The following is a 27,773-nucleotide window of genomic DNA, read 5'->3' as shown; positions in this document are numbered from 1 at the left end:
CGTGTTGATTTTATATCCTGCCACTTTGCTGAATTCATTTATTAGCTCTAATAGTTTCTTTGTAGACCCTTTTGGGTCTGCTAGGTATAGAATCATGTCATCTGCAAATAGTGATAATTTAAGTTCTTCTTTTCCTATTTTTATGCCTTTAATTTCTTTCGTCTAATTGCTCTGGCCAGTGTTTCGAGAACTATATTGAACAGAAGTGGTGAGAGAGGGCATCCCTGTCTTGTTCCAGATTTTAGAGGGAATGCCTTCAATTTTCCTCCATTCAGAATGATGCTAGCCTGAGGCTTAGCATAGATTGCTTTTACAATGTTGAGGTATGTTCCTGTTATCCCTAGTTTTTCTAGAGTTTTGAACATAAAGGGATGCTGTACTTTGTCGAATGCTTTTTCTGCATCTATCGAGATGATCATATGGTTCTTATTTTTAAGTCTATTGATGTGGTGAATAACATTTATTGATTTCAGTATATTGAACCAGCCTTGCATCCCAGGAATGAATCCTACTTGATCATGGTGCACAATTTTTTTGATATGTTTTTGTATCTGATTCGCCAGAATTTTATTGAGGATTTTTGCATCTAGGTTCATTAGAGATATTGGTCTGTAGTTTTCTTTCTTTGAAGTGTCTTTGTCTGGTTTAGGAATCAGGGTGATGTTGGCCTCGTAGAATGAATTTGGAAGTTCTCCCTCTTTTTCTATTTCCTGGAATAGCTTGAAAAGTATTGGTATTAGTTCCTCTTTAAAGGTTTTGTAAATATCTGCTGTATAACCATCCGGTCCTGGGCTTTTCTTAGTTGGTAGTCTTTTGATGGTTTCTTCTATTTCCTCAATTGATATTGGTCTGTTTAGGTTGTCTATATCCTCCTGACTCAATCTGGGCAGATCATATGACTTAAGAAATTTATCGATGTCTTCACTATCTTCTATTTTATTGGAGTATAGGGATTCAAAATAATTTCTGATTATCTTCTGTATTTCTGAAGTGTCTGTTGTGATATTGCCTTTTTCATCCCATATGCTAGTAATTTGAGTTCTTTCTCTTCTTCTCTTCGTTAGCATGGCTAAGGGTCTGTCGATTTTATTGATTTTTTTCAAAGAACCAACTTTTAGTTTTGTCAAATTTTTCAATTGTTTCTTTTGTTTCGAGTTCATTAAATTCAGCTCTGATTTTAATTATTTCTTGCCTTCTACTTCTTTTGCTGTTGTTTTGCTCTTCTTTTTCTAGGATTTTGAGATGAAGTATGAGATCATTTATTTGTTGGTTGTTTCTTTTTTTAAGGAATGAACTCCAAGCAATGAATTTTCCTCTTAGAACTGCTTTCAATGTGTGCCATAAATTCCGATATGTTGTGTCTGTGTTTTCATTTATCTCTAAGAATTTTTTAATTTCCTCCTTGATGTCTTCTATAACCCATTGATCATTCAGTAACCTATTGTTCATTCTCCAAGTGATGCATGATTTTTCCTTCCTTCTTTTATCGTTGATTTTCAGTTTCATTCCATTATGATCAGATAAGATGCATGGTATTATCTCTACTCCTTTATATTGTCTAAGAGTTGCCCTGTGACATAATATATGATCTATTTTTGTGAAGGATCCATGTGCTGCTGAGAAAAAAGTGTAACTGCTTGATGTTGGGTAGTATATTCTATATATGTCAATTAAGTCTAGGTTATTAATTGTGTTATTGAGTTCTATAGTTTCCTTATTCAACTTTTGTTTGGAAGATCTGTCCAGTGGTGAGAGAGGTGTGTGGAAGTCTCCCATGATTATTGTATGGTGGTCTATTAGACTCTTGAACTTGAGAAGAGTTTGTTTGATGAACATAGCTGCACCATTGTTTGGGGCATATATATTTATGATTGTTGTGTCTTGTTGGTGTATGGTTCCCTTAAGCAGTATGTAGTGTCCCTCTTTATCCCTTTTTATTAACTTTGGCTTGAAATCTATTTTATTTGATATGAGTATGGACACTCCTGCTTGTTTCCGAAGTCCATATGAGTGATATGATTTTTCCCAACCTTTCACCTTCAGTCTATGTATGTCTTTTCCTATCAAATGCGTCACCTGTAGGCAGCATATTGTTGGATCTTGTTTTGTGATCCATTCTACTAGCCTGTGTCTCTTAATTGGTGAGTTTAAGCCATTAACATTTAGGGTTATTATTGAGATATGGGTTGTTCTTCCAGCCATATTTGTTTATTTATGTTACTAAACATGGTTTGTTTTCCTCTTTGATTATTTTCCCCCCTTTACTGTACTACCTCCCACTTTGGTTTTCATTGTTATTTTCCATTTCCTCTTCCTGTAATGTTTTGCAGAGGATTTTTTGGAGAGATGCTTTTCTAGCTGCAAATTCTTTTAACTTTTGTTTATCGTGGAAGGTTTTAATTTCATCTTCCATCCTGAAGCTTAATTTCGCTGGATACACAATTCTTGGTTGGAACCCATTTTCTTTCAGTGTTTGAAATATGTTATTCCAGGATCTTCTAGCTTTCAGAGTCTGTGTTGAAAGATCAGCTGTTATCCTGATTGGTTTACCCCTAAATGTAATCTGCTTCCTTTCTCTTGTAGCTTTTAAAATTCTCTCCTTATTCTGTATGTTGGGCATCTTCATTATAATGTGTCTAGGTGTGGATCTCTTATGATTTTGCACATTCGGCGTCCTGTAGGCTTCTAGGATTTGGGATTCTGTCTCATTCTTCAAGTCTGGGAAGTTTTCTCATATTACTTCATTGAATAGATTGCTCATTCCTTTGGTTTGGACCTCTATACCTTCCTGTATCCCAATGACTCTTAAGTTTGGTCTCTTTATGTTATCCCATATTTCTTGGATGTTCTGCTCATGGTTTCTTAACAGTCTTGCTGAGCTGTCTGTGTTCTTTTCAAGTTGAAATACTTTGTCTTCATTGTCTGATATTCTATCTTCTAAGTGTTCTACTCTGCTGGTAGTATTCTCAATTGAGTTTTTAAGTTGGTTTATTGCTTCCTGAATTTCTAGGATTTCTGTTTGTTATTTATAACCTCTATCTCCCTGTATAGTTGATCTTTTGCTTCTTGGATTTGTTTATTATTGTCGAAGTGATCTTTCATTATCTGATTTTGCTGTCTAATGTCTTCCTTGAGACTCCATATCATCTGAAGCATGTATATCCTGAATTCTTTATCTGACATTCCATCTGCTGCAGATATTACCTCTTCTAACACTGAGTTGACCTGCATTGTTTGTGGTCCTTTCTTTCCTTGTCTTTTCATACTGTTCGCGTTTCTTTCTGCTTGGTGAAACTGTTGTGTTATTGAATTTTCCCCCTATATATTTATATTGCTCTTGTATAGTTGCAAAGTCTCCCTCACAGGCGCGGGTGGCGGCTCTGCCCCTCCTCCAATTGGGGCAATGTGCCTACCACGCCGCACGCTGCTGGGCCTATTCTGCCAGTCGGTAGCAGGTCCGCCTACCTTGCAGGCGTGGGCTCCGGCTCTGCCCCTCTGCAGGCCGCTGGGCCTGTTCTGTTGGTGGTTGCAGTTCCGCCTACCTTGCAGGTGCAGGCAGCGGTTCTGCCCCTCGGCAGGCCGCTGGTCCTGTTCTGCCAGTGGGTCGCAGGTCTGCCTACCTTGCAGGCGCGTGGGGTGGCTCTGCCCCTCCGCGGGTTGCTGGTCCTGTTCTGCTGGTGGGTCGCCAGTCCGCCTATCTTGCAGGCGCGTGGCGGCTCTGCCCCTCCCCCAACCGGGGCGATGTGTCTACCACACTGGCGGGCCGCTGGTCCTGTTCTCTTATTTTTGTTTCATTTAAAGCAATTGTTTTTACCAATAATAATTATAATGCTAATTAGGTTTCTGACTTTTTAATTTAATTTATATCAATTGTTTCATTGATTATAATAATTATAATGCTAATTAGGCCAGAAATTTTAAAATATTTAAGGATATAACAGTTAAAATTTAATTCATTTTCACTTTTATTACAGAGGTGAAGAGGTGATTAAAACAGTATTTTTCAAGTATAAAAAATATACAGATAATGCCTTTCTTTGAAAGGTTCTAGTATGTGTGAATTTTAGTTACCACAGTTTAGTTAAATAATACCAGTCCTTTAAGAGGAGAATTCAAACTCCAGTTAGTATAATATATTATTAGTAGTACCTATATAAAATACAAACAGTGCTAGCTCTCAGTCAGAGAATTACTACATAAATAACATGGGCATCATGATCTCTGTGCAATCATGCCTCTTCTGACAAAGTCTGTCAATGTTTGGTCACTATGCATCAGTAATTCACTTCACAGAGGCAGCAAAGCTTACAGTTGCTTTACCACCTTGTCTGCTAGTCATATATATATTTTAATTACCTATTTTGGTTATATATATATATAACCAAAATAGGTAATTAAAAGAGGGTATTGGCAAACAAGGATGAAAAATACATCAAAGAAATGAAAACTAATAATGCTGCAAATGAAATTAGAATCCAAGATAAATTAAGTTACAGAAGAAATAGCTGCCTGTGGGCATATTGATCCTGCAACCAAACATGCAGCCAGGGTAACTTAGTGCAGGTGCACTTTGTGACATAAGTGAGGAAGTGGTCGTCACAAAGGTATCCCAGAAGAGCTGATGCTGGCAAAAAACTTCCCTTTACAGGAACTCTTGATATAGTTCATAGTAGTGTAGAGGAAAACATGTTGGAAGCTGACCCAAACTTAGAAATCCTAAGGCATATAACAAAAGAAAGGCAAGAACTGTTTAAACTACTTTTTTTAAAAATGTAAATGTAATCACATCATTTTTTTAAGAGAGAGAGAGAGAGAGAGAGAATTTTTTAATATTTATTTTTTAGTTTTCGGCGGACACAACATCTTTGTATGTTGTGCTGAGGATCGAACCCGGGCCGCACGCATGCCAAGCGAGCTCGCTACCGCTTGAGCCACATCCCCAGCCCTGTTTAAACTACTCTTGATAAGTCTTTTTTTTTTTTAAAGAGAGAGAGAGAGAGAGAGAGAGAGAATTTTTTTAATATTTATTTTTTAGTTTTCGGCGGACACAACATCTTTGTATGTTGTGCTGAGGATCGAACCCGGGCCGCACGCATGCCAAGCGAGCTCGCTACCGCTTGAGCCACATCCCCAGCCCTGTTTAAACTACTCTTGATAAGTCTTTTTTTTTTTTAAAGAGAGAGAGAGAGAGAGAGAGAGAGAATTTTTTTAATATTTATTTTTTAGTTATCGGCCGACACAACATCTTTGTTTGTATATGGTGCTGAGGATCAAACCCGGGCCGCACACATGCCAGGCAAGCGCGCTACCGCTTGAGCCACATCCCCAGCCCCGAGCCACATCCCCAGCCCCTTGATAAGTTTTTTACAAAGAAATATAACATTTTAATTTTCAATGATTCCAATATTTTAAATTATAGTGCACTAAGTAAGAGACAGTAACAGTTTTTAATATTCTGATAAAAAAATCTAAAGGTGACAGTATAATCATAATTTTCCCCATTATTAAGATTGCTTTGCACATTTTCAACTTACATGGTTATTTTATGGACTTCCACTACTGTAAGTGAGAACTGCCTGTATTTTTAGTAGGACAACCTTCTTTGGAACAAGCAGGTTGATAATAAGATCTCAAGAAAAAGAATGAAATAAAAATTTTCCTGTTATTTATTTATTTATTTATTTTTTTGGTGGTGCTGGATTGAACCCAGGGTTTTGTGCATATGAGGCAAGCACTCTACCAATTGAGCTATATCCCCAACCCTAAATTTTTCCTGTTTTAAAGAGCCTGTGTATGTGTTTTTAAATGAGGGATAGTGGATTTCAAATTGCTTTGCTCAGGATGTGAGGGCGATCTGGCTGCGACATCTGTCACCCCATTGATCGCCAGGGTTGATTCGGCTGATCTGGCTGGCTAGGCGGGTGTCCCCTTCCTCCCTCACCGCTCCATGTGCGTCCCTCCCGAAGCTGCGCGCTCGGTCGAAGAGGACGACCTTCCCCGATAGAGGAGGACCGGTCTTCGGTCAAGGGTATACGAGTAGCTGCGCTCCCCTGCTAGAACCTCCAAACAAGCTCTCAAGGTCCAAATTGCTTTGCTCAGTTTGTTACTAAACAGATTTAAAAGCATTATTTAGTAGTCTATTAGAATGTCATTATCACATTAGAAATTATAATCTTGGCAAATATGTAAACTTAAATGAAAAAAATTTAATATCACTCTGAAAATGTGGGAGTACATTGTTTTTTGAGGTTACTTTGGGGATACTTGTGAAAAAATACTTGAAAGAACACTGATCTAGTCTCAAAACAGGAAATAGCCTATTACCCCTTACTATTTGGAGGGATGGTCATTTAAAAGATAACAGTTCACTTGAGAATATATATATATATAATATGTATGTTTGTATACATATACCAAATTCCAGATAAAATTAGTAAGAGACAGAAGGATAATAAATGGGACTCTTTAAATTTCAAGCAAGAGAAATCCAAAACTTCCAACTAGAAAAATAAAATTAAGAGCACTGGATCAAACAAATCAAATGTCTTCTTAGTCTATTTTCTATTATCATAACTGAATACCATAGACTGAATAATTTATAAATAATAGAATTGGTTCATTCAACTCCTGGTTCTAGGAACTGGGAAGTCCAAGAGTGTGGACATATGCTAAGGGCTTCACTGCTGCACCATGTTAGAGGCATCACAGGGCAAAACAGAGCAAGTGAACATCAACACAGGTCTCTCTTTCACTTCTTATAAAGCTACCAATGCCATCAGGGGGGCTCCTTCCTGACAGCCTTACCTAAAATCCTAATTAATGCCCAAAGACTCTACTTCCCAATACCATCAACTCATAAATTTGGCCTTTAAGTTTTAACATTTTTGGAGAGTACATTCAAACCATGGCATAACAGACTGATACTCTCAAATAAGGCAGAGATTAAAACTCTTTAAAGATTTCCTATCTCATTCATTAAAAACCATAGTACTTACAGTCATCTCCTGGATGCCCACCCCTAGCTATTAGCTATTTCATTTTGTCTAAACTGTTCTTTTGACAAGTTCAATCACTGATGTCAGGTTTTTGTTCAATGTTACGTCCCAGTGAGGTCTTCTTTTACAAACCTATTTGAAATAATTTCCCTACTACCATTTGTTATTCCCTGATCTCCTTTTCTGCTTTATTCTAAACCATATTACTTTTTATCATCAAAGTATTGTATATTTTGCTTATTTGTCATTTTATTATGTGACTTCTCCTATGAGAATGTAAACTCCATGGGAGCTGTGATTTCTTTTTAATAGTCTTGGAAATCCTACCCATGGCCTTGCCTGTGCTAGGCAAGTACCCTATCATTGAGCTATACCCCCAGCCCAACCTAAGTACTTTTGTTTATGCTGCTTACTAAGAGGAAGCATATCTTCTTTTATGTATTACTACATACACATCCCACCTCTTCATTCTAATTGTAAATTGTATCTTTCTTTGTAAAAGATATAGTTCTCCACTCCTTATTATTCATCAGTTATTATTTTGTTAATGACACATAGTAGATACCTAAAAAGTATTTTGTGATTGAAGTATTTTTAGCACCAAAATTTGTATAATAGGATATTTTCTAGCTAAATGTAAAGGGGCCAAGTTTTCAATAGATGCCTCAAAGAATAAACTTTTGTGTTGAACTGAGGATAATAACTTATTGTTTGGACTGGTTGTGAAAAAAAATGTGATTTGGGTAGGTAACAAAATCCAGAGTAATGACTGTAGAGTGGTAGAGAAATGTGAACCAGCAAGGTTTCCAGCTGTACTGGTTATAAAATTTTATGTGGCAATCAGAATTTAGCTTAATTTTGAGTTTTTCTTGCTAGTTGTGTACATATGTGATTGAACATCCATCATTTAAATATAAAAGAGAAACTAGATTTTTGCTAAGTAACTTATTCCATAAACAATGGGAGTTTCTAAAAATTTCTATCATGGCAAACATCCACATTAATATTTCCATATGAATCATCATAACAGAGAATTCACTTTGTATAACACAAACAAGTACAATAGCTTTTGGCCCCGGATATATCCCTTTCAGAGCACATTTGAAATCTGTCTACTATACAGGTACTATATTCTCTATCTAAAAAGGAATCTAACAGAGTGCACAAACTAGAGGGTATTAAGTGAAACAGTCAATTAATTATTGTACATATATAAATCATATATATATCCTTACAACTGGTCTCATCTGAAAATGTGCTATGGAAGCATTAGGTCAGTAAAAGACTAAACCATGTTCTGGGAAAAAATATATCTGATATTAATCAGGGAAGTTGCTATAAATTCGAATCCCACTTAAACACTTAGCAAAGGGGCTGGGAATGTGACTCAAGTGGTAGTGCGCTCGCCTGGCATGCGTGCGGCCCAGGTTTGATCCTCAGCACCACATACAAAAAACAAAGATGTTGTGTCCTCAGAAAACTAAAAAAATAAATATTAAAATTCTTAAAAAAAAAAAAAAACAACACTTAGCGAAGCCACTGTACCCCATTCAGTGCTTGCCTGCATTTGCCCTATCAATACCACCTGTCCATTAAAGCAGCTTATGAGACAGCAAAGAGAATCTCTAACTCTTCCTGAGAGCTAATTTCAAGCAAGAGATTAAAATGTATATGTTTTAAAAACAAATGAATATGCAAGCATGTCTGAGATGGCACTTTTAAAAAAGTGGACTAGAGATGTAATTATAGGTTACACTATAAAAGACCCTTTAGGGGGCTGGGGTGGTGGCTCAGTGGTAGCGTGCTTGCCTAGCATGTGTAAGGCACTGAGTTTGATTCTCAGCACCACGTATAAATAAATAAAACGTGGGCTGGGGTTGTGGCTCAGTGGTAGAGCACTTGCCTAGCACATGCAAGGCCCTGGGTTCAATTCCCAGTACTACATAAAAATAAATAAATAAATAAAGGTGTCCAACTACAACTAAAAGATAAATCTTTAAAAATAAATAAATAAATAAATAAATAAATAAATAAATAAATAAAACAAAGGTCCGTTGACAACTAAAAAATATTAAAAAAAAAAAAGATGTTTAGTGTCAGATTTAAGCTAATAGATATGTGCCACAATACACATTTAATACTTGGGTAGGAAATGAAACTATGTATCTAACACAAGAAGTAGGTGATTGAGTTAGGCATCAAAATATTTATTAAACATATTTCTATGTTGTTACAAGGCTATAGAATTGGTGATAAGAAACTTAAAATTTCAGAGAAAAATGTTCTGATCTGTGCCTTTAACAGAAGCCATTATTTAGTACATAATTTAGCATGTGATTGCTATATCTTCACATGATCTACAAATAAAGATGTAGACTAAGAGCTGGGAATGCAGTTAAGTGGTTCACTTGCCTTGCATATTTGAAGTCCTGGGTTGGATCCTCAGCACAACAATAAAGAAAGGTATGAACTTTAACCACTGAAGGTTGTTACAATTGGAGTGAGAATAGCTACCATTGATATCTAGTGAACAGAGGTCAAAAATGTTAAATATCCTGCAACGCACAAGAACTCTCCCCTGAAAAAAAGAAATTATCTGGTCCAAAATGTCTATAATACCGAAGTTGAGAAAGTCTGTATTAAGTCATTCACCATACTGTAACAGAGCCCCTTTGAAATTAAAAGTTGCATCCCAACTTTCTGGTAACTACTTTTCTGCATCCGGAGTTTCCCCTTGCTGAGAATGGAAACTGAAAAGTTGCATCCTGGCTCAGGCAGGTGCCAAAAAAACTGAAATTGTGGCCTACTTTTGACTAGCACTAAATCTACATATGTATATATTCTGTCATTTGTCCCACTGGACCCCTCTCCTCCTATAAAAGCTATTCATACCCTCAAGTCTCTATCCTTGTGGGAACAAGGTTGGCTTTGAATAAACCTGTTTTCCTTTGCCAACCTCCGTCTCCCAAAGTTTAATGTAGCAACAAGATACAGGCTGAGAAAAACAAAAGAGCATTTTATATTCTTGATTGTATTTTAAAACCTTGATTTAGATCCTATTAAGACCACATAAATGCCATGGTATCCTGCTTAGAGAGGCAAGGTTGCTTCTACAGCTGAAGGAGGTTTGATGTCAAAAAACTTAAACCATCCAGTCTCCAAATTTTCATAAGATACTCCAGCTTTTTAGATCTGATGGACATTTTTCCAACTGCTACCTAGCTTCACTGCTGGAAGCTTTGGGAACGTGTCCCATGAGTGGTCATTTCTTTCTGGCTAACATCTGTAATGGTTTAATAAATTTTGTTTCTGAGATCCTGGTTTAATACCTGCCACAGAATAACTTACCCCAACTACTATGCACTGATCACTAAAGGAGACTAATTAGATACAGAAATAAACTGCTTAAATGGGACCTAGTATTATTACCAGGAATGAAGGTTCTACAATTTGCCTCGCATGTAAAAGGCCCTAGGTTCAATCCCAGAACCAAATAAACAAATAATTTAAAAAAATCTCCATGAGTTAAGTCATCTTTCCTGTTTGAGTCTCATATTCCCATGCCTTAGACATGTAATAAAATTTGTGTTCTTTTTCCTGTGACGTTTATTGTCAGTGTATATTATAGACTAAAGTTCCCAAAACTTCAGCAGGAAAAGAGTAAATTTAAAACTTCTGTACAATGCAAATACTGTTTGTCACAAATATAGCAATGTTACTATGCTCCATATATGAAGTATTCAAATAGATAAGCAGAACACAAGACCCTACTGATAAGTGAGCAAAGAACATGCCCTGACATTTAAAAATAGGAAACAAATGAAATGAAGTTGGACCTTGGATTGGGGGTATAGTTCAGTGGTAGAGAACTTATGTGAGGCCCTGGATTCAATCCCCAACACTAAAATAATAATAATAATAATAATAATAATAATAATAATAATAATAATAAAAATGTTGGACCTCAATAAACTAGCATTTATTCACTTTACAGTGTGTGTGTGCAAGGTGTTAGGTGCTGGCATATGTAAGGTATAGAGTTTCTTTTCAAACAAAGGCTCTTTAGCATCCATTCTTATTGGCTGGTGCTTCTGATTTTATTGGTTTGTACCTATAGTGATTGTCAAACATTTTAAATATCATTAAATATGTGCCAATGCCTTCTTTACTTGTAGTAAATTAAATAATACTCCCCTACCCAAATATATCAGGGCTAATCCATAGGACTTGTAAATGTTGCCTTGAAAAGAAAAATGGGTATTTCCAGATGTGATTAAGCCTATTAAAATGGGGAGATTACCCTTGTTACATCAAAATTCTTGAGACCAAAGGAATCTCTAAGTAAATGGGTTTAACAAGCCATTATTATGCTAGTCAGAAAAAGGACCAGATCCTGGGACAAGTTTCCCCAACTTCCAGCAGCCAGGCTAGAAAGCAGTTGGAAAATGTCTACTGGACTTAATTCTAAGAACATTTTTATAACAAAACTTTGGGGAAGGAAAATGTAAGTTGTTTATATCTAATCTGTCTTGCTATTGCTAAAAGGAGTGGGATAACACAAAGTGAGGAATGTTTTGGGGTAGATGGGCAGTCCACAGAAGTAATTATTGCTTCTGGATTAGCTGGTGTTGTAACAGGATGTGGTGGCTGGCACCTAGGAGGTCCTGATGGTATTTGAAGTAAGGTTTTAATATACATTCAGAACTGAGAAGCGGACTTTTGTTGTTTATGGACGGTAGCTATTAACTAATTAACCTTACCCAGCACTCCTCCCCTTTATCCTCTGGTCCTTGTAATTAAATTGAGGACAACTTAGAACATTTTTTTTCCTCATCCTGGATGGTCTAGGTAGGCCCTAAATGTAATCACAAGTGTCATCATAAGAAAAGTCAGAGAGGGGCTGGGGATGTGGCTCAAGCGGTAGCGCGCTTGCCTGGCATGCGTGCGGCCCGGGTTCGATCCTCAGCACCACATACCAACAAAGATGTTGTGTCCGCCGAGAACTAAAAAAAAAATAAATAGTAAAAATCCTCTCTCTCTCTCTCTCTCTCCTCTCTCACTCTCTCTAAAAAAAAAAAAATTCTGTTCGCTTAAAAAAATTCTGTCTGAAGATTTCCCAATTATTCCAGCTGAATTTCTTAAAAAAAAAAAAAAAAAGTCAGAGAGAGATTTGTCACAGACAGACAAGAAGAAAGGGTCTTGAGTTGTTGCCCAGGGCTACATTCAAGCGATCCTCCTGTCTCAGCCTCCCAGGTAGCTGGGAAGCATGAGCCACCAGGGCAAGTTAAAGCTATTAAGTTCTGAGGTAATTCATTATGCAGCAATAGATAACTTATACAGTCACAAATTACCAAAGCTCACTCAAGAGATATAACTTGAATAGTCCTTCATTTAATAAAAAAATTCAAATATGGTTAAAAACCTTCCAACAAAGAAAACTCCAAGCCTAGATGAAGTTGAAATTGGTCACTGTTGAAGTCAATGAAGCATTTTAAAAAATAATGACCAGCTATTATTTTCATTGTTGCTTCTTTTAATGTAATATTTATTTTTGGCTGCTTTATACTCTTTCCATTTTTGTTAATCAGCAGGTTTTTAAAAACATTTATTTATTTTTAGTTTTAGTTGGACACAATACCTTCATTTTGTTTATGTATTTTTATGTGGTGCTGAGGATCAAACCCAGGGCCTTGCACATGCTAGGCGAGCACTCTACCGCTGAGCTACAACAGCAGTTTTATAATGTGATTTCTTTTTTTTTTTTTTGGTGCTGGGGACTAAATCCTGGGCCTTGTGCACATTAAGCATGCATTCTACCACTGAGCTATACATACCCGTATTTGGTTTTCATTTTATTTATCCTGTTTAGGGGTTCATAGGTTCTTTCTTTTTTCCAGCTATATTGCTCAGGGTGGCCTTGAACTTCTGGGCTCCAGAGATCCTCTTGCCTCAGTCTCACCTAATAGCTGGGAATACAGGTGTCTACCACTATTATGTCCAGTTGATATTAGTTCTTAAAACTAGTTTGATGTCTTTCATCAATTTTGTGAAGTTCTGTCATTATCTTACAAACTATATTCTTCTCCCCTGGGACACTTCTTTCCTATATTAGATCTTTTTACAACATTTTTCTTCTGTATTTTCATTGTTTTGTCCCTCTTTGCATCATTCTATTTTCTTCTAACTTGTGTTTATTCACCAATTCTTTTTCACTATTGCCTGCTCTGCTGTCAGATCTATTCATTAAAATTCTGATTTTTATTTCTAGTATTTCCATTTTGTTTTTAATATAATTTTCAATTCTTTGTCAAAATTCTCAGGAGTTTGTCTCTGAGGACTCCAATATCTGGAGGTCCTGCAGATGTGTTTAAAAAACAATTTCTGCTGGTTTTCACTCATGTCTCTTTGTGTGGCTACTTTTATTGTGTACCCTATAATGTGCTTGCAAAACTTCACAGATCTATTTATTTTTGGAGTACTGAGAATTGAACCCAGAGGAACTTTACCACTGAACTACATTTCAAGCCCTTTTTATTTTATTTATTTAAAGTATTTCTTTTTTAGTTCTTTTTAGGTGGACACACTATTTATCTGGCACTGAGGATCGAATCCAGTGCCTTGTGCATGCTGAGTGAGCACTCTTAATCACTGAGCCACAACCTCAGTCCCCTTTTTATTTTTGAGAAGGGTCTCGCTAAGTTTCTTAGTGAGTTGTTAAGTTAGCAAGGCTGTACTTGAACTTGGGATCTTCCTGCCTCGGCCTCCCAAGGTTCTGGGATTACAGGTGTGTGCCACGTGCCTGGTCACATTTATTTTGAGGACTAGTATGTTAGTTTCTTTCTGCTGCATAACAATATTTCTATAAATTTAATGTCTTAATTGCAAGATCCTCTGCTTCATGGTCTAAGGTTACAGTCATAGTGTTAGCTGGTCTCAGTTGAAGCTCCATTGGAGCAGGTTCACTTCAAAAATCATAGCTGGCAGCATTTGGTTCCTTGCAGAATACTGGAATCAGGGCTAGAGACCACCCTCACTTGCTGGCCATGTGGCTTCTTCCAGCAGCCAGCTCCAACATGCCAGTTTGCTCTTAAGATGGGCATGAGCATTTGATGTAATCACTTATACACAATCATGTATACACCGTCATCTTCATGTTATTTTATTTATTTGAAACAAGCCATAGATCACACACACACAAGGAATACCAAATGACAGGGATTAGCTTAAGAGTCTTCTATACCTAGTCCTCGTAAGAAGTAAATTTAGATTTGCTTTTGCCAGGCACCTGGGAACTCTAAAAATCTTAGATTCAATCCAATTTCAGAGACAGAGTATTTAAAGCCATCCCTTTAAAGGTATATTTACTTCTGGATCATTCTTACTCCTTTTCCCCTGACTCAAAGTGAGGGAAAAGCTTTACCAATGCGGACATACTTCAGTGTCTCTTCCTCTGGTCTCATGAAGTATCAACATAACCCCTTAATGCCTCAGCTACCACTTACAGATAGGGCAATTTACAGGGAAAACAGTCTACTTACCAAAGTTTCTTAGAAATTCTTCATTGTTGTCAGCTCTCTGTAGTCTTTAATCAGATGTTTTTGACATTTGTTCAAGTGTCAGCTTTTATGCTCAGCAGAAAATCACTTGGCCGACCATTACTGTAAATGAAACTTATTTTATGTATTTTTGTGGTACAGGGAGGGATTTAACCCAGGACCTTCCACATACTAGGCAAGCATTATTGAGCTACAGTCCTAGTCCAAAAATCTAATTTTTTTTAGTTCTATAATTTTTAATGTTAGTGGTCTGAGCATACACAAATGTAATTTATAAGAATAGATGTGTTTCAATATAATCTAACCTATTAAAGCAAAACAAAGATCTACCTTTTAACTTAAAAAAGATTGCAGAGTATCAATTTTTCCTCACTAAATTATACTGAATATTTATATTTCTGGAGCTTCACATAATTTGGAAAAGAAAATCTTAATATTATTACATACTGAGTATTTATGGCTAAAACATGAGTTTAGAAATTAGAACAGATTTGTAAAAATTTCTATATTAGTTGATATTTTGCTAATATCCCTATATTAAAGTCTCTTAAATGTTGAATAGTCCTACAAATTACTTATTTTATTGATCAAAACTTCATTGCCACCAGGCGCAGTGGTGCACACCTGTAATCCCAGCAGCTTGGGAGGATGAGACAGGAGAATTGTGAGTTCAAAGCCAGCCTCAGCAAAAGCAAGGCACTCAGCAACTCAGTAAGAGCCTGTCTCTAAATAAAATACAAAATAGGGCTGGGGATATGGCTTAGTGGTCAAGTGCCCCTAAATTCAATCCCCGGTACTCCCCCTATTAAAAAAAAAAAGAACTACATTGCCAAATAGAAATAACACACTGATTAAACCCAACATACTAGTTATTGTCTATGATGCTAAGACATAAACTTAAGATAATTGAAGGACATTAATATGTATTTTATTTCAAAAAGAAATAAAGTTGATGAGAACTTGGACAATAAATACTGCATCCATTTTTTTTAATATTTATTTTTTAGTTTTTGGTGGACACAACATCTTTATTTTATTTTTATGTGGTGTTGAGGCTCGAACCCAACACCCCGGGCGCATGCCAGGTGAGTGCGCTACCGCTTGAGCCACATCCCCAGCCCAGCATCTATTTTTTTAAAAATATATTTTTTAAGTTGTAGATGGACACAATACCTTTGTTTATTTATTTTTATGTGGTGCTGAGGATCAAATCCAGTGCCTCACATATGTGAGGCAAGCGCTCTACTGCTGAGCCACAACCCCAGTCTCCCCACTTTTTTTTTAATGGTGCTGGGAATTGAACCCATGGCCTTCTGTGTTAGGGAAGTGTCTACCACTAAGCCACATCCCCAGACCCAGCATCTCTATCTTTAAAATACACTGATTTGAGAGAGCCTCTTATTATTATTGTTTTTGGTACCAGAGATTGAACCAGGGGTGCTTAACCACTGAGCCACATCCCCAGCGGGGGTGTGGGGCACCTTTTTTTTTTTTTTTTTTTAGTTGTAGATGGACACAATACCTTTATTTTATTTATTTTGATGTGGTGCTGAGTTTCAAACCCAGTGCCTCATATGTGTGAGGCAAGCACTCAATCTCAGCCCTGATACAGGGTCTTGGTAAATTGCTTAGGTCCTAAACTGTTGAAGCTGGCTTTGAATTTGCAATCCTCCTGCTTCAGCCTCTTAAGCTGCTGGGATTACAGGCAATGTGCCACTGTGCCCAGCTGAAAGCCTCTTTTTCTTATATGAATAAATAACCGGGGGTGGCAGGGGAAGGCATCAGGCTTACTTTTAAGATCTGAAACTACTGGATATACTTTTGAAAATAATTATCTTAAGAAAATTTGGCCACTCTCTCTAGGAATAAATTAAAAAACACAATCCAACTATACCTTTGGCATAGACCACTGGTTTTACCTACCTCAATTCTGTACTTCTCTTTTTTCCAATTTTTCCTATACACATGACCACCTGGAAAGCTGTATTTGCCATTTCCTTGCAGTTAGGTGGGGTATTATGACTAAGTTTTCATCAATGGTATTTAAAAGACATCTTGGGTACAATTCTGGGAAATTCCCTTAAACCAGGAGCTGTGTAACCTTCTCACTGCCCTCTTTCTTGCTAGCCAGAATGTTGCTGTGAGTGTTGGAGCTTACACAACCTAATGAGTTGAAAGCCAAGTGCTTGGTAGAGCAACACTGCAGCCTTGAAATACTTCTGGACTTCTTTGAAGAGAGAGAGGAATTTTTTTCTTTTTTCTTTTAAGCCACTAGTGTTAAGGGTCTTAGTTTTATGCTGATGAACCTAATCTTAACTAATACACATTTCAATTGTTGGTATATTACTCCTTTATTAGAAATTGTAAATAAGAAATTATTTCAACACCTGAAGACCAAACTACAATAGAAGATTCCATAGGTTCAAGATTTTGAGACATTCTGGAAAGAGTTTTCTGTAAAGTATATCCTTTCCGTGGCATGGCAACATCATTCTTCTTTAAAAAGGTTACTGGACAGACATCATTCCCACCATCACCTATATACACAATTTGTGTATAATTCACTCCCTGTTGTAACTGTTTTTCTACAAATTCTACCAAAACTACATTTTTGCAAAGATTCTTTGGGCACCTATTACAAGAATGAGCATGATAATTTTCCACAGTGAGATGACCATTGCTATCAAAAGCTGCTGGATTTGTAAACACTTTAGCAAATATATCATGAAAATTGGCAGCTTCTAAAACCCAGTCTATGAAGACTGAATTTGAATCTGAAATAATGATGCAGTCAAATTTATCCTTATTCTTTCTTATAAAGTTGAAAAGTTCCACCATCCCTGGAGTGAAAGGTATTGATGTCATTGTTGTTTTCATTTCATTTTCTCTTACACCTTCATCTCCCAAATACTTAAAGATTCTGCCCATAAATTCTGTCCAAAATCCTTTTTGATAAGAATCTTGTAGTTCAATAGGAAGTTTTTTGTCTGGAGCACATTGCACAATCCAGGTGTCACTATTGTCATCTATGATTGTATTGTCAAAGTCAAACACCAACAAAATTTTCATGGTTCCAGAAATAGATTTGGGTTACCCTGAAAAAGAAGAAATATGATTCCCTAAACATACTGTGTTTGCATACTGGCTATTAAACTAATTTTAAAGCCTAAGTAACTATTAATCTGCTAAACAAGGAATATGAACAAGTGATTAAGCATATTAAGATCACCACTTAATCACTTTTTCCTAAGAGGCACAGGCCATATTTGAGTATTTTAAGTGAATTGAAAACAAAATATCTAGAAATGATACTCAGTATTATCGTGTTTCTGTGGGGATGATTCTTTGAACACTCAGAATGAAACTACAGAGCTATCCAGAAAGGAAATTTATGAAGTAATCTCTTATAGTCAAATTTATAAAAGTTATAAGACAGAAGAAAAGTCAAGTGAATCATCCTTACTATCTTTAAATTATCAGTCATACTTATTTTATTACCTTATTATATTTTCAGTAATCCTCACATTAAATAACAGGTCATAAATAATATGGATTCTCCATATAATTTTAGTAACTAAAATTCTGAACAAATTTAACATAGCATGTAATCCTGTAAAATGTAAAATAATTTTTTAAAAAGGTATTTAGCTGAAATTAATTTCTAAATGCCAATGTTATAACTAGGTGACTGCTTAATGTTATCATGAAAATTCTAAAAGAATTACTTGAGAAATGGAGGTCAATTCAATCCTTCCAAACAAGAATAATTCTTGTTAGTAGTTTTCACATTAATTTACATCTTCTTTAGATAGTTCAGCTTTGAGGGCCAAATATTCTGAATGTACTTGAGTAATAACACTACTTGTGATGGAACAAATTAGTCTCTATTTTCATTGTTTCTAATTAGAAAACAACAAAAACAGCTGGGCGAGATGGTGCATGCCTGTAATTCCAGTGGCTGAGGAGGCTGACACAGGAGGAGCAACTCAGTGAGACCTCTGTCTCTAAATAAAATACAAAAAAAGAAAAAAAAACTGGGGATGTAGCTCAGTGATTGAGTGCTTCTGAGTTCAATCCCCAATACAAAAACAAAAACAAAAACAAAAAAAAAAAGAAGAAAGAAAGAAAGAAAAATAATAATGAAAACCATTAATTATAAATCACAAGAGAAAAGGGAAAATTAAGCAGGTCAACAGACAGTATAAATGAATGTTATCATGTGAAAAAAGTTAGCAATTATATAGAATACCCAGGGAAGGCTAGAACTTGTGTGTGCAAACAAAAAGAAAAAAAGATTGGCAAATATTTTTGAGTAACCATTAGATGCAAGGCATGGGACTGGGGACTTACAATCATCAATCATCACATTTAATTTTTACATATTATTAAGTAAAAATTATTATTATCCTCATCCTAAAAATATAAACTGAAACTTAAAAGTAGCTGAGTATTAGAACTGAAATTTTGGACTCAGCTTAATTCCAAGGTTTTTGCTTTTAAGTACAACACTCCAGTGTCAAAGAAACAGAATAGTAAAAAGTATACATTACTTTAAAAATAAAATACAGGGGCTAAGGTTGTAGCTCAGTGGCAGAGTGCTTGCCTAGCATGTGTGAGGCCTTGGGTTGGATCCCCAGTATCACATAAAAACTAAATAAAAAAAGATATTGCATCCATTTATAACTTAAAAAAAATGACAAAGTAGGTTATCTTGGTTAAAAACATGTTTAATTATAGAAAAATATTCATTAGTCTCAAAATACACACTAATTATAATACCACATTTGTGATCCAATTTATAACCATCCTGAGATTTTAGCAAGAAATCCTAAAAAAAAAAAAAAAGTGTAGAACTCCACCAATAAGAAAAAGAAGAAATCAATTAAAAATGGGAAACATACCATTTAACCACGTGCATTTTCTGGTTTATTACAAAAGATATGTAGTAAAGACAGAACAGAGCTCTTGAAGCACACATGAGAAAGTATTCTTTCTCTCAAAGTTAGAAAATCCTATTGTATGAATTTAGATGGTACACAATATGCTAACACTCTGGATCCTTGTATTATAAATGCTTAATCCAGGTTTCTGTTACTGGCTCCCAGAGATTTAAGTGAAGAATTCACTGTTCCATAGAACCAATGTAATAAATAGTAATAAGGCATAGTTGATGATCACATTAGTACTATAAGCACATTTTAGATTAAACATTATTATGAGCATTTGGCATTTGTAATTTTAAAAAATTTTCTAGGGTTCGGGGTGAAGCTCAGAAGTAAAGCACTTGGCTAGCATGTATGAAGGTCTGGGTTTGATTCCCAGCTCGTATTAAAAAAAAAAAAAAAAACTAATGTAACTTATTGTTGGTTGAAAACTGCCTCGAGCCTATATTTAGTATATAATAAATTACTGACATTTCTGAACTGTTAGACTCAAAATATCATAACATTGAAGTTAATGTGGCTTTAATGCTGACCTAGGAATATATTTTTCTTAATTTTAGATCTTTTTTCTTTCACCATTCAACAGATACCTTTACTAAAAATACTTGAGACTGGGGATATAGCTCAGTAGGTAGAGTACCTGCCTTGCATGCACAAGGCCCTGGGTTCAATCCCCAGCACCACAAAAAAAAAAAAAAGAAAGAAAGAAAGAAAAAATACTTACCCAAATTAGTATTTCCAATACAATTAATCTTACTTCAGCATAGAGTTTAGGTTAAACAGTCATGACAATCTTCAGTTCTAAACACCAGTCAGTTGCCAATTGTTTTTAAACATTTCTCCTATACTGTATGCAGGGAAAAAAGTCTTCTGATTTGGAGCACAGAAATGGAAACCGCTTAACTCCTACAATTAATAAAAGTATTTTAAAAGTTGTATTTTCTAATTATGCTGTTTTTCTTGTATCAGAAAAGCATTTTTTTTTTTTTGGCAACAGGATAAAACCCTTTGAATACACAAATAACCTTAAATAAATACAAAACAGGGAAAGGTATATGGAAAAATATTTTATCCATTGGATAAAATCCCAAGTGTTAAGCCAATTGAGATTTCCATGTTGCAGTATTTTTTACTCATTAAGCAATAAAGAAATATCACATTTCACTTTCAGTAAACATTCAGAGATGGGGCTGGGGATGTGGCTCAAGCGGTAGCGCACTCGCCTGGCATGCGTGCGACCCGGGTTCGATCCTCAGCACCACATACCAACAAAGATGTTGTGTCCGCCGAGAACTAAAAAAAAAAAATAAATATTAAAAATTCTCTCTGTCTCTCTCTCCCCTCTCTCACTCTCTCTTTAAAAAAAAAAAAAAAACATTCAGAGATTTAGTGATGTACTCAAAATAAAAATAACTCCAAAAGATTAAGTGCACAAAGATTTAGTTTTAAGAATGTAAATCTATTTGAAACCTATTTGTTAAAATTCCAAAAACAGTTAACTATTCCCCACAAGCAGCATCTGTGAGGTATGTCTGCAATGTTTCCAAAAGGTAATGACATCCTATGTGCTTTTTATAACAATGAAAACTGGAAACTACACAGACATTCAAGAATTGGGGATTGATTAAATCAAGTATGTGTCTGATAGCAATCTAAAGGAATATTTATTCAACCAGTAAAAGCTATGATGTTCAGTTCACAAAATAGTGTTTACACTATAATCCCTTTTTGTTTTTTAAAAAAAGAAATGTTCTTGTGCACAGCAGTAGGGTCTTGATGAGTAGTTCAACTGCAGTTTCTACCTTCCACATTAATCATGTAAAAAAAAAAAATTCCCCAGAATAACTTAAACTCTGTGCAAATGGTATCTTCTTAAATTCACAACAAAAAAATAAGAGAGGCTAAGAACAACAAATAACTAACTCTAGATCAACTTGTTTGTGAAGATGTACAGGTTAGAGTTGCAACCTTGTGTCAATAATATCTGACCATATCAAACTGGCAAATTTCTAACATCAAATCTTATGAGAGTCAATACTTTTTGTTAAAACTCTACAGAATTTTTGTTGGGACTCAATACCCCATGATCTCTGATGATTTTGCACATCTTAAAAGCAATGCAGTCACAGTCCATTGCTCTGGACTACTGTCTAGAGGATGTTTGAACAGTTGCAGCCTTGAAAGACAAGTCTGCTGTCCATTAAAAAAAAAAAAAAAAAAAAGATTTGAGTTCCCTCAACTCAGAGTTCCTGTCCTGTGATGCTCACTCCACATCCACATGACTCTGGCCTGCTTCACAACACTCTAGCTTGGGGGAACTGAGGAAAAATTGCTGATATTCTGGCTACTGCTGTAATTCATTCATCTCGGACCTAGGATTCTTGGGTGTTGTACAAAACTGTGACAGGCTGTTTTTAGCCTGCAAACAGGGTCAAATCTCCCACCCTTCCCAGTTCTTGATGAGTTTTAAGCTATGCTCTCCCCAAAACTATCAGTGTTGTATATGCACAACATTTTGTTAGCATTACGATTAATATAAATATTTTATTAATCTTTCCATACTTACCAGCATTATTACAGTGGAACATCTGATAGAAAACCTGAAGAAAAATAGCACAACTAAGTGTTAGAAATTTACCTATTAAAAATCTTAGGTGCTTTCATTTTGAGTAACTTCAGTTTGATGCCTAATGTATACGTGTCGCAGGCAACTAATTAGTAATGAAATCATCTGTACATCAAGGTGTTTGAGAAGGATCTTTTCAAACCAAGAGCGCACACTCACTCTTCACCGATTTTTGTGTCGTTATAGAGATCTGACTGGTCTTCAAAATACATTCAATTTACTATCATTTAGTTACGAGGCGGTTCAAAATAGCTTAAAGGTCCAAACATGAATGTTTTGGGGAAAACATCCAGATTTTAATAGTCCTATTAAAAAAAAAAAAAAAACTTAGCCCCACCTAGCCCTGATCAATACCTCAGAAATCAAATCATTTAAATATAGCTTTTGTGTCAATTAATCCCTGGGTTTGAGAGTTAAGGGAGGGCTTTCCCTTCACATTCCACCCGCGAGGAGGTCTGTGGGCCACACACACCGAGCCCAGGCCTCGCACTCACACACCTGCTGGGTCCACCCCGAACGAAGGCGTCGGGACCACTTCGGGGTCGACCCCCGAGAGGCGCGCACCAGGTGGGGATGGGAGCAGCAGGCGGGGCCGGGGCCCGGGTCTCCTCACTGACCCACGCCGGGAGTCAGCAGCCAGCAGCCCTTCTGGCGTCCGCGCGGCTCCCGCGGGTCCGGTCCTCCGACCTCGCCCCGGCGCCTGGCCGCTAGGGCCGCCCACTCACCCGCCCGACCTCCGCTTTCCGCGCAGGCGCAGCCTCAGATCCCCAGCCTCACCTCCTACTAGGGTGCGTTCCCGGTTCCTCGGCGACAGTGTGCGTCACTTCCGGTAGCGTTGCTAAGCAACCAAGTGGTCAGGGAAACCCTCCGTAGGCAGGAGTCTACTCTGCGCTGGTCTCCTATCCGGGTTTGGGCGCGGGGTGTGCTACTAGTTAGAGATGCTAGTGCGGTTTGGGCGGCGCGCTGGACAGGCGAGGGAAAGCACAGGTGAGCTAACCTGGCCCTTTCCTGCTGAACTCCTGGGAGCTTAAGCTTCGGTATTCATTGAATGAATAGGAATATCTTTGGGAAATATCAATGACCTCCTTAGACTCTGCTACAAACCAGCTGAAAGGTCTTTACTACAGTCTCTTGAACGAAACGTCTCTATTACCTCCCTCCACTCTAAAATCTCTCCCTAAGTCAAATGATTTGATAAAGTGTAAAAAACAATAATTATAATAATGCTACTTAAGATGTTGTAACTCAATGACCTGTTATAAAGTTTTGACTTTGTAATCGAAATAGAAAAGTGGGCTTCTAAATAAGTATTGATCAATTTTAACTACAACGGTTTCTTAAATTTGTAAATCTCCAGCTGGGCGTGGTGGCACACACCTATAATGCCAGCAGCTTGGGTGACTGAGGCAGGAGGATAACAAGTTTGAGGCCAGCCTCAGTAACTTAGCAAGCCCCTGTTTCCAAATAAGAAATATAAGGGGCTGGACATGTAACTCAGTGGTAAAGACTCCCTGGGTTCAGCCCTCAGTATTGGAAAAAAAAAAATCTGTAAATTCTTATATAATATTCTTGTCATGGTAACAACTAGAATCTTGAGTATTTGAACTTTCTTCATGTCATTGACTGAGCTTCTGTAGCATTAGCCCCCCTGCACTTGATGCATTCGTTCTCTCACCAGTGGACCCCGCCCAGTATTTGTGCAGTGGACATCTTATGAATTAGTAGCAGAGTTGTGCCATGTAAAAGGAGAGAGAGGCTACCATGTGGCAAGTATTGACAAGCACACTTATGCCCACATATTCACTTTCCTGTATGTGCTATATATGCAGTACTGCACTAAACAACTTAGTTTGCTTACTAAGTGTTAAATGTTTTATAACAAATGACCCAGAACTTTCCATATGAGCCTCAGCTAAATTATCATCTCCATTTGGGAAGGGTACAGTAGGATAGGAATTCATATACAATTTAAGTAAAACAAATAATTATATGAAAAATTAGTGGGGTGCATTAGCCAGAATGATGGAATAAAGATTCCTAAAAATTCTCCCTTCCAAAAAATCAACAAGAACTCTGAAAAAAATAGTCAATATCAACTTTTTAGAACTCTGGAAATTGACTAATAATAATCCCAGCAGTGTGTGTACAAGAAAAACAGCAGAATCTTGGTAACAACAGGGAAGTATTTGGGATAGTAATTTGCCTTAGGCCTATATTTTTCTCCCAATCCCATGGTATCTTAGAAAAACAGAACAATAACAGTGAAAACCATTGATTTAGCAGCTTTTGGAGGGGGAAGAACATGATTTGACTCCCATTAAAACCCATTTCACAGATAACTGTTATTATTTGACATGCCTAGGAATTCCTTGGTGCTATGGCTTAAATGTGGGTACTGCCACCCAAAGGTCCATATGCTAAAGACTTGGTCTTTAAGAGGTAGGGCCTAAACCACTTATGGTGGCACTAGCGTGTGATTCCAGCTACTGAGAAGCTTTAGGCAGAAGGTCCTGAGTTTGAAGCCAGCCTGGACAACATAGGAGACCCTGTCTTAAAAAAAAAATCAGTGATGTAGGGCCTAGTGGGAGGTCCTTAGGTGTACCTTGAAAGGAATTGTGGAAATCCATACAACATGAATGACACGTAAAAACAAACAGACTCAAAAGGCCACATATCGTTTGATTCCTTGTATATGAAATGTCTGAAATAGACAAATCCATAGAAACAAAAGGTAGATAAATGATTGCCAGGGACTGTGAGGAGGGGGGTTTATGGGAAGTGACTGCTAATGGGTACAGTTTTTTTCTGGGATGATGAAAATGGTCTGGAACTATTTTGTGTTGATAGTTGCACAATCTTATGACTAGACAAAAATCCACTGAATGTTACATTCAACAATGGCAACAATAAATATAAATGTATATATATTTATCAATAAAATATTGATAATCTTTGGAAGATGCATCAATAATACCAGGCACATGAACTGATTTTAGATACCTTTAGGTCACTTGCCACTACTTTTGTCCCTCTTGAATGCTTGAGTGTTCCCTCTGTCCATCTGTCTCTGTCTCTCTTGTCCCATACTTCAACTGTGGCCTGCCTTGCCTATGCTAACCTTTCTTAAAAACAAACAAACAAACAAACAAAAAAAAACTCTTCTGAAACTGAATGAGAGCCACTGTGAGGAATGAATCTTGGAAATGAGATTGCCTTCAGAGAAGTAAACTTATATCCACTTTAATTCACTGATTAAAGTTGGTTTATTTTAAATCATCTGTAGCTCTGATATTAAACAGGGCTTTCCTGATCCTTAAAAATATAGGAGAGGGCTAGGGATATAGCTCAGTAGTAGAACACTATTATGCATAAGGCCCTGGATTTGATCCTAGGAACACACACATACATATGCATACACACCAAATTTCCATCCTCAGCACTGAAAAAAACTCTCTCTCTCTCTTCATCCATCCATATACATATGAATTAATGAACTTGACCTATCTTCAGTGGCCCAAGATAGCAAAAAGCTTTTCCAAGCCTTCTGCAGATTCTATTTCTTTATAGGTGACAGCCCTGTTTCTACTTTTGTGGTTATTCTCTCTGTTCTTTTCCTACATTAAAGTCCATGAAAATATCTACCTTAATTAAACATATGAATCCAATTATTTTACTGAAGAGATGTCAAAGAGCTGAGATCACATTGTGCGCTACACAGCTTTCTGACATTCTGCTTTCCTGCCACCACTGACAAAGTACACTTTACTCTGTAGGCAATAGCTTCTGCTAGTATGGGCTGTCTGCTCTACCGAGCCTCTTTGTAATTTTGGTAAATTAAATTTTCTTCATTTTATTTCACATTTTAAAAGAATTAGATGACAACATGACACTGTGACCCATAAATATGTATATTTATTACATGTCAAGTAAAAACAACTAAACAGGGGCTGGGGTTGTGGCTCAGTGGTAGAGCACTTGCCTAGTGTGTGTGAGGCACTGGGTTTGATTCTTTTTTTTTTTTTTTTTTGAGTTTTTTTTAATATTTATTTATTTATTTTTAGTTCTCGGCAGACACAACATCTTTGTTTGTATGTGGTGCTGAGGATCGAACCTGGGCCGCACGCATGCCAGGCAAGCGTGCTACCGCTTGAGCCACATCCCCAGCCCTGGGTTTGATTCTTAGCACAATGTTTAAAATAAAATAAATGTCCATTGACAACTAAAATATTAAAAAATAAAAACAAGCAAACAAAGAATTAGAATGATTCTTGGGTCAGAACCAGATGTTGACATGTCCTAACAAGATATTAATTAAGACAGTTGATTTAACTTGGAAATCATAGTTTGGTTAACCTCTGATTGCAAGTAGCATAAACCAAGTTGAGCCACTTTAGGCAAAACAAAAGAAATTTGTAGCTGGTCAAAGTGGTGCATGCCTATAATCCCAGTGGCTTGGGAGGCTGAGGCAGGAGAGTTCAAAGCCAGCCTCAGCAATAGCAAGGCGCTAAGCAACTCAGTGAGACCCTGTCTCTAAATAAAATATAAAATAGGGCTGGGGATGTGGCTCAGTGATTGAGTGTCCCTGAGTTCACTCTTCAGTACCCTCCCCCACCAAAAAGAAATTTGTTATAAAGCTCTAAGAACACTTTGATCATAATTTTTTGGTTGAAAGTGAATAATTAGTTAAAACCAAACAATATTTTGGTTCATATACCTGAAAATTCAGGTATAAATTTATCTAAAACACTGGGCCATTTCTTAGTTTAAATTGACTTTATTCTGCATGCAGAGGCTTGATCTGTAGCAGTCAAGATAGTACCCATCATTCTAAACTCACTTTACTTTAGCAGCCAATTTCCCACTCTCATAAGCATTTTTTCAAACCCTGTGATGACTGATTCTGTCAGGATTTAAAAAAATTTTTTTTAGTTGTAGAGAGACACAATACCTTTATTTTATTTATTTTCATTTGGTGCTGAGGATTGAACCCAGTGCCTCACATGTGCTAGGGAAACGCTCCACCACTGAGCTACAACCCCAGCCCATGATTCCGGCAGTTTTTCTTTCAGAATTTTTCTCTCGGTCTGGAGAGAAAGATCACATGATTTTCTTACTTCTGCTTTGTTATGTCCCTAAAAATTGTAAAAATGAAATAGTAAATATTTATTAAGAACATATTGTGTACCAAACACTATTCTAAATTCCAGATATATATAATACACATGCCTAACTTTACTTTATTTAATCACCAAACCAACCTTACAAAGTAGGTCCTGTTAATAATGCCATTTTGCAATTAAAGAAACAGATTCATAACGGTGAAATAATCTTATCTAGAGTCATGTAATTATTATATGGTATGTTCAGAAAAAGTCCAGGTAGTCTGACTCTAGAATCCACACTCTTTCCTACTATTACCTTCATTAGATCTGACCTACCCATTGTTATTCAAATGCCTTTTTCTGTTTTGGGTGAATTTCTTTCTTTATAAGCCCTACTGCCTTAAGATAGAAGGCAGAATTCAATTTTCAGACTCCCATGAAGCTAGGCTTCAGGCATGAGGCTAATACTAAGTTTTGCATATGTCAGATTTGTATTATGAAAACAGCAGTATAAAGCAAACAAATAGCATGTTTAGTTTTCTGAAGAGAAT

General features: G+C 36.6%; 3 protein-coding genes across 3 annotated transcripts in view; 1 reads left to right on the top strand and 2 right to left on the bottom strand.

Moving 5' to 3' along the window:
* Positions 1–20,355, bottom strand: part of LOC308631131 (kelch-like protein 23) — a 41,766-nt gene extending 21,411 nt beyond the window's left edge. The window contains exons 1-2 of the mRNA XM_081262088.1: positions 20,219–20,355; positions 14,534–14,653 (exon numbers count right to left, since the gene is read on the bottom strand). The gene's annotated coding sequence lies outside the window, so the exon portion shown is untranslated. The remainder of the gene's footprint in view (positions 1–14,533; positions 14,654–20,218) is intronic.
* Positions 14,667–20,357, bottom strand: PHOSPHO2 (phosphatase, orphan 2). The gene is made up of 2 exons (XM_081262090.1): positions 20,219–20,357; positions 14,667–17,646 (listed from the first exon to the last, which is right to left on the bottom strand). The coding sequence occupies exon 2, from the start codon at positions 17,618–17,620 to the stop codon at positions 16,895–16,897; it is 726 nt and encodes a 241-aa protein (XP_081118216.1). The 5' UTR covers positions 17,621–17,646; positions 20,219–20,357; the 3' UTR covers positions 14,667–16,894.
* Positions 20,358–23,058: 2,701 nt separating this feature from the next.
* Positions 23,059–27,773, top strand: part of CFAP210 (cilia and flagella associated protein 210) — a gene marked incomplete at both ends in the record, with an annotated part of 46,445 nt that continues 41,730 nt past the window's right edge. The window contains one exon of the mRNA XM_081262091.1: positions 23,059–23,107. Coding sequence (XP_081118217.1) covers positions 23,059–23,107 — 49 coding nt within the window. The remainder of the gene's footprint in view (positions 23,108–27,773) is intronic.

The sequence above is a fragment of the Spermophilus citellus genome (genome assembly GCF_964194105.1).
Source record: "Spermophilus citellus genome assembly, chromosome: 11".
Lineage (NCBI taxonomy): Eukaryota > Metazoa > Chordata > Mammalia > Rodentia > Sciuridae > Spermophilus > Spermophilus citellus.
This window is presented reverse-complemented; position numbering and strand designations above follow the sequence as displayed.

Coding starts and splice junctions, on each gene's coding strand:
- PHOSPHO2 (XM_081262090.1), bottom strand. CDS start 17,620: ATGAAAATTTTGTTGGTGTTTGACTTTGACAATACAATCATAGATGAC.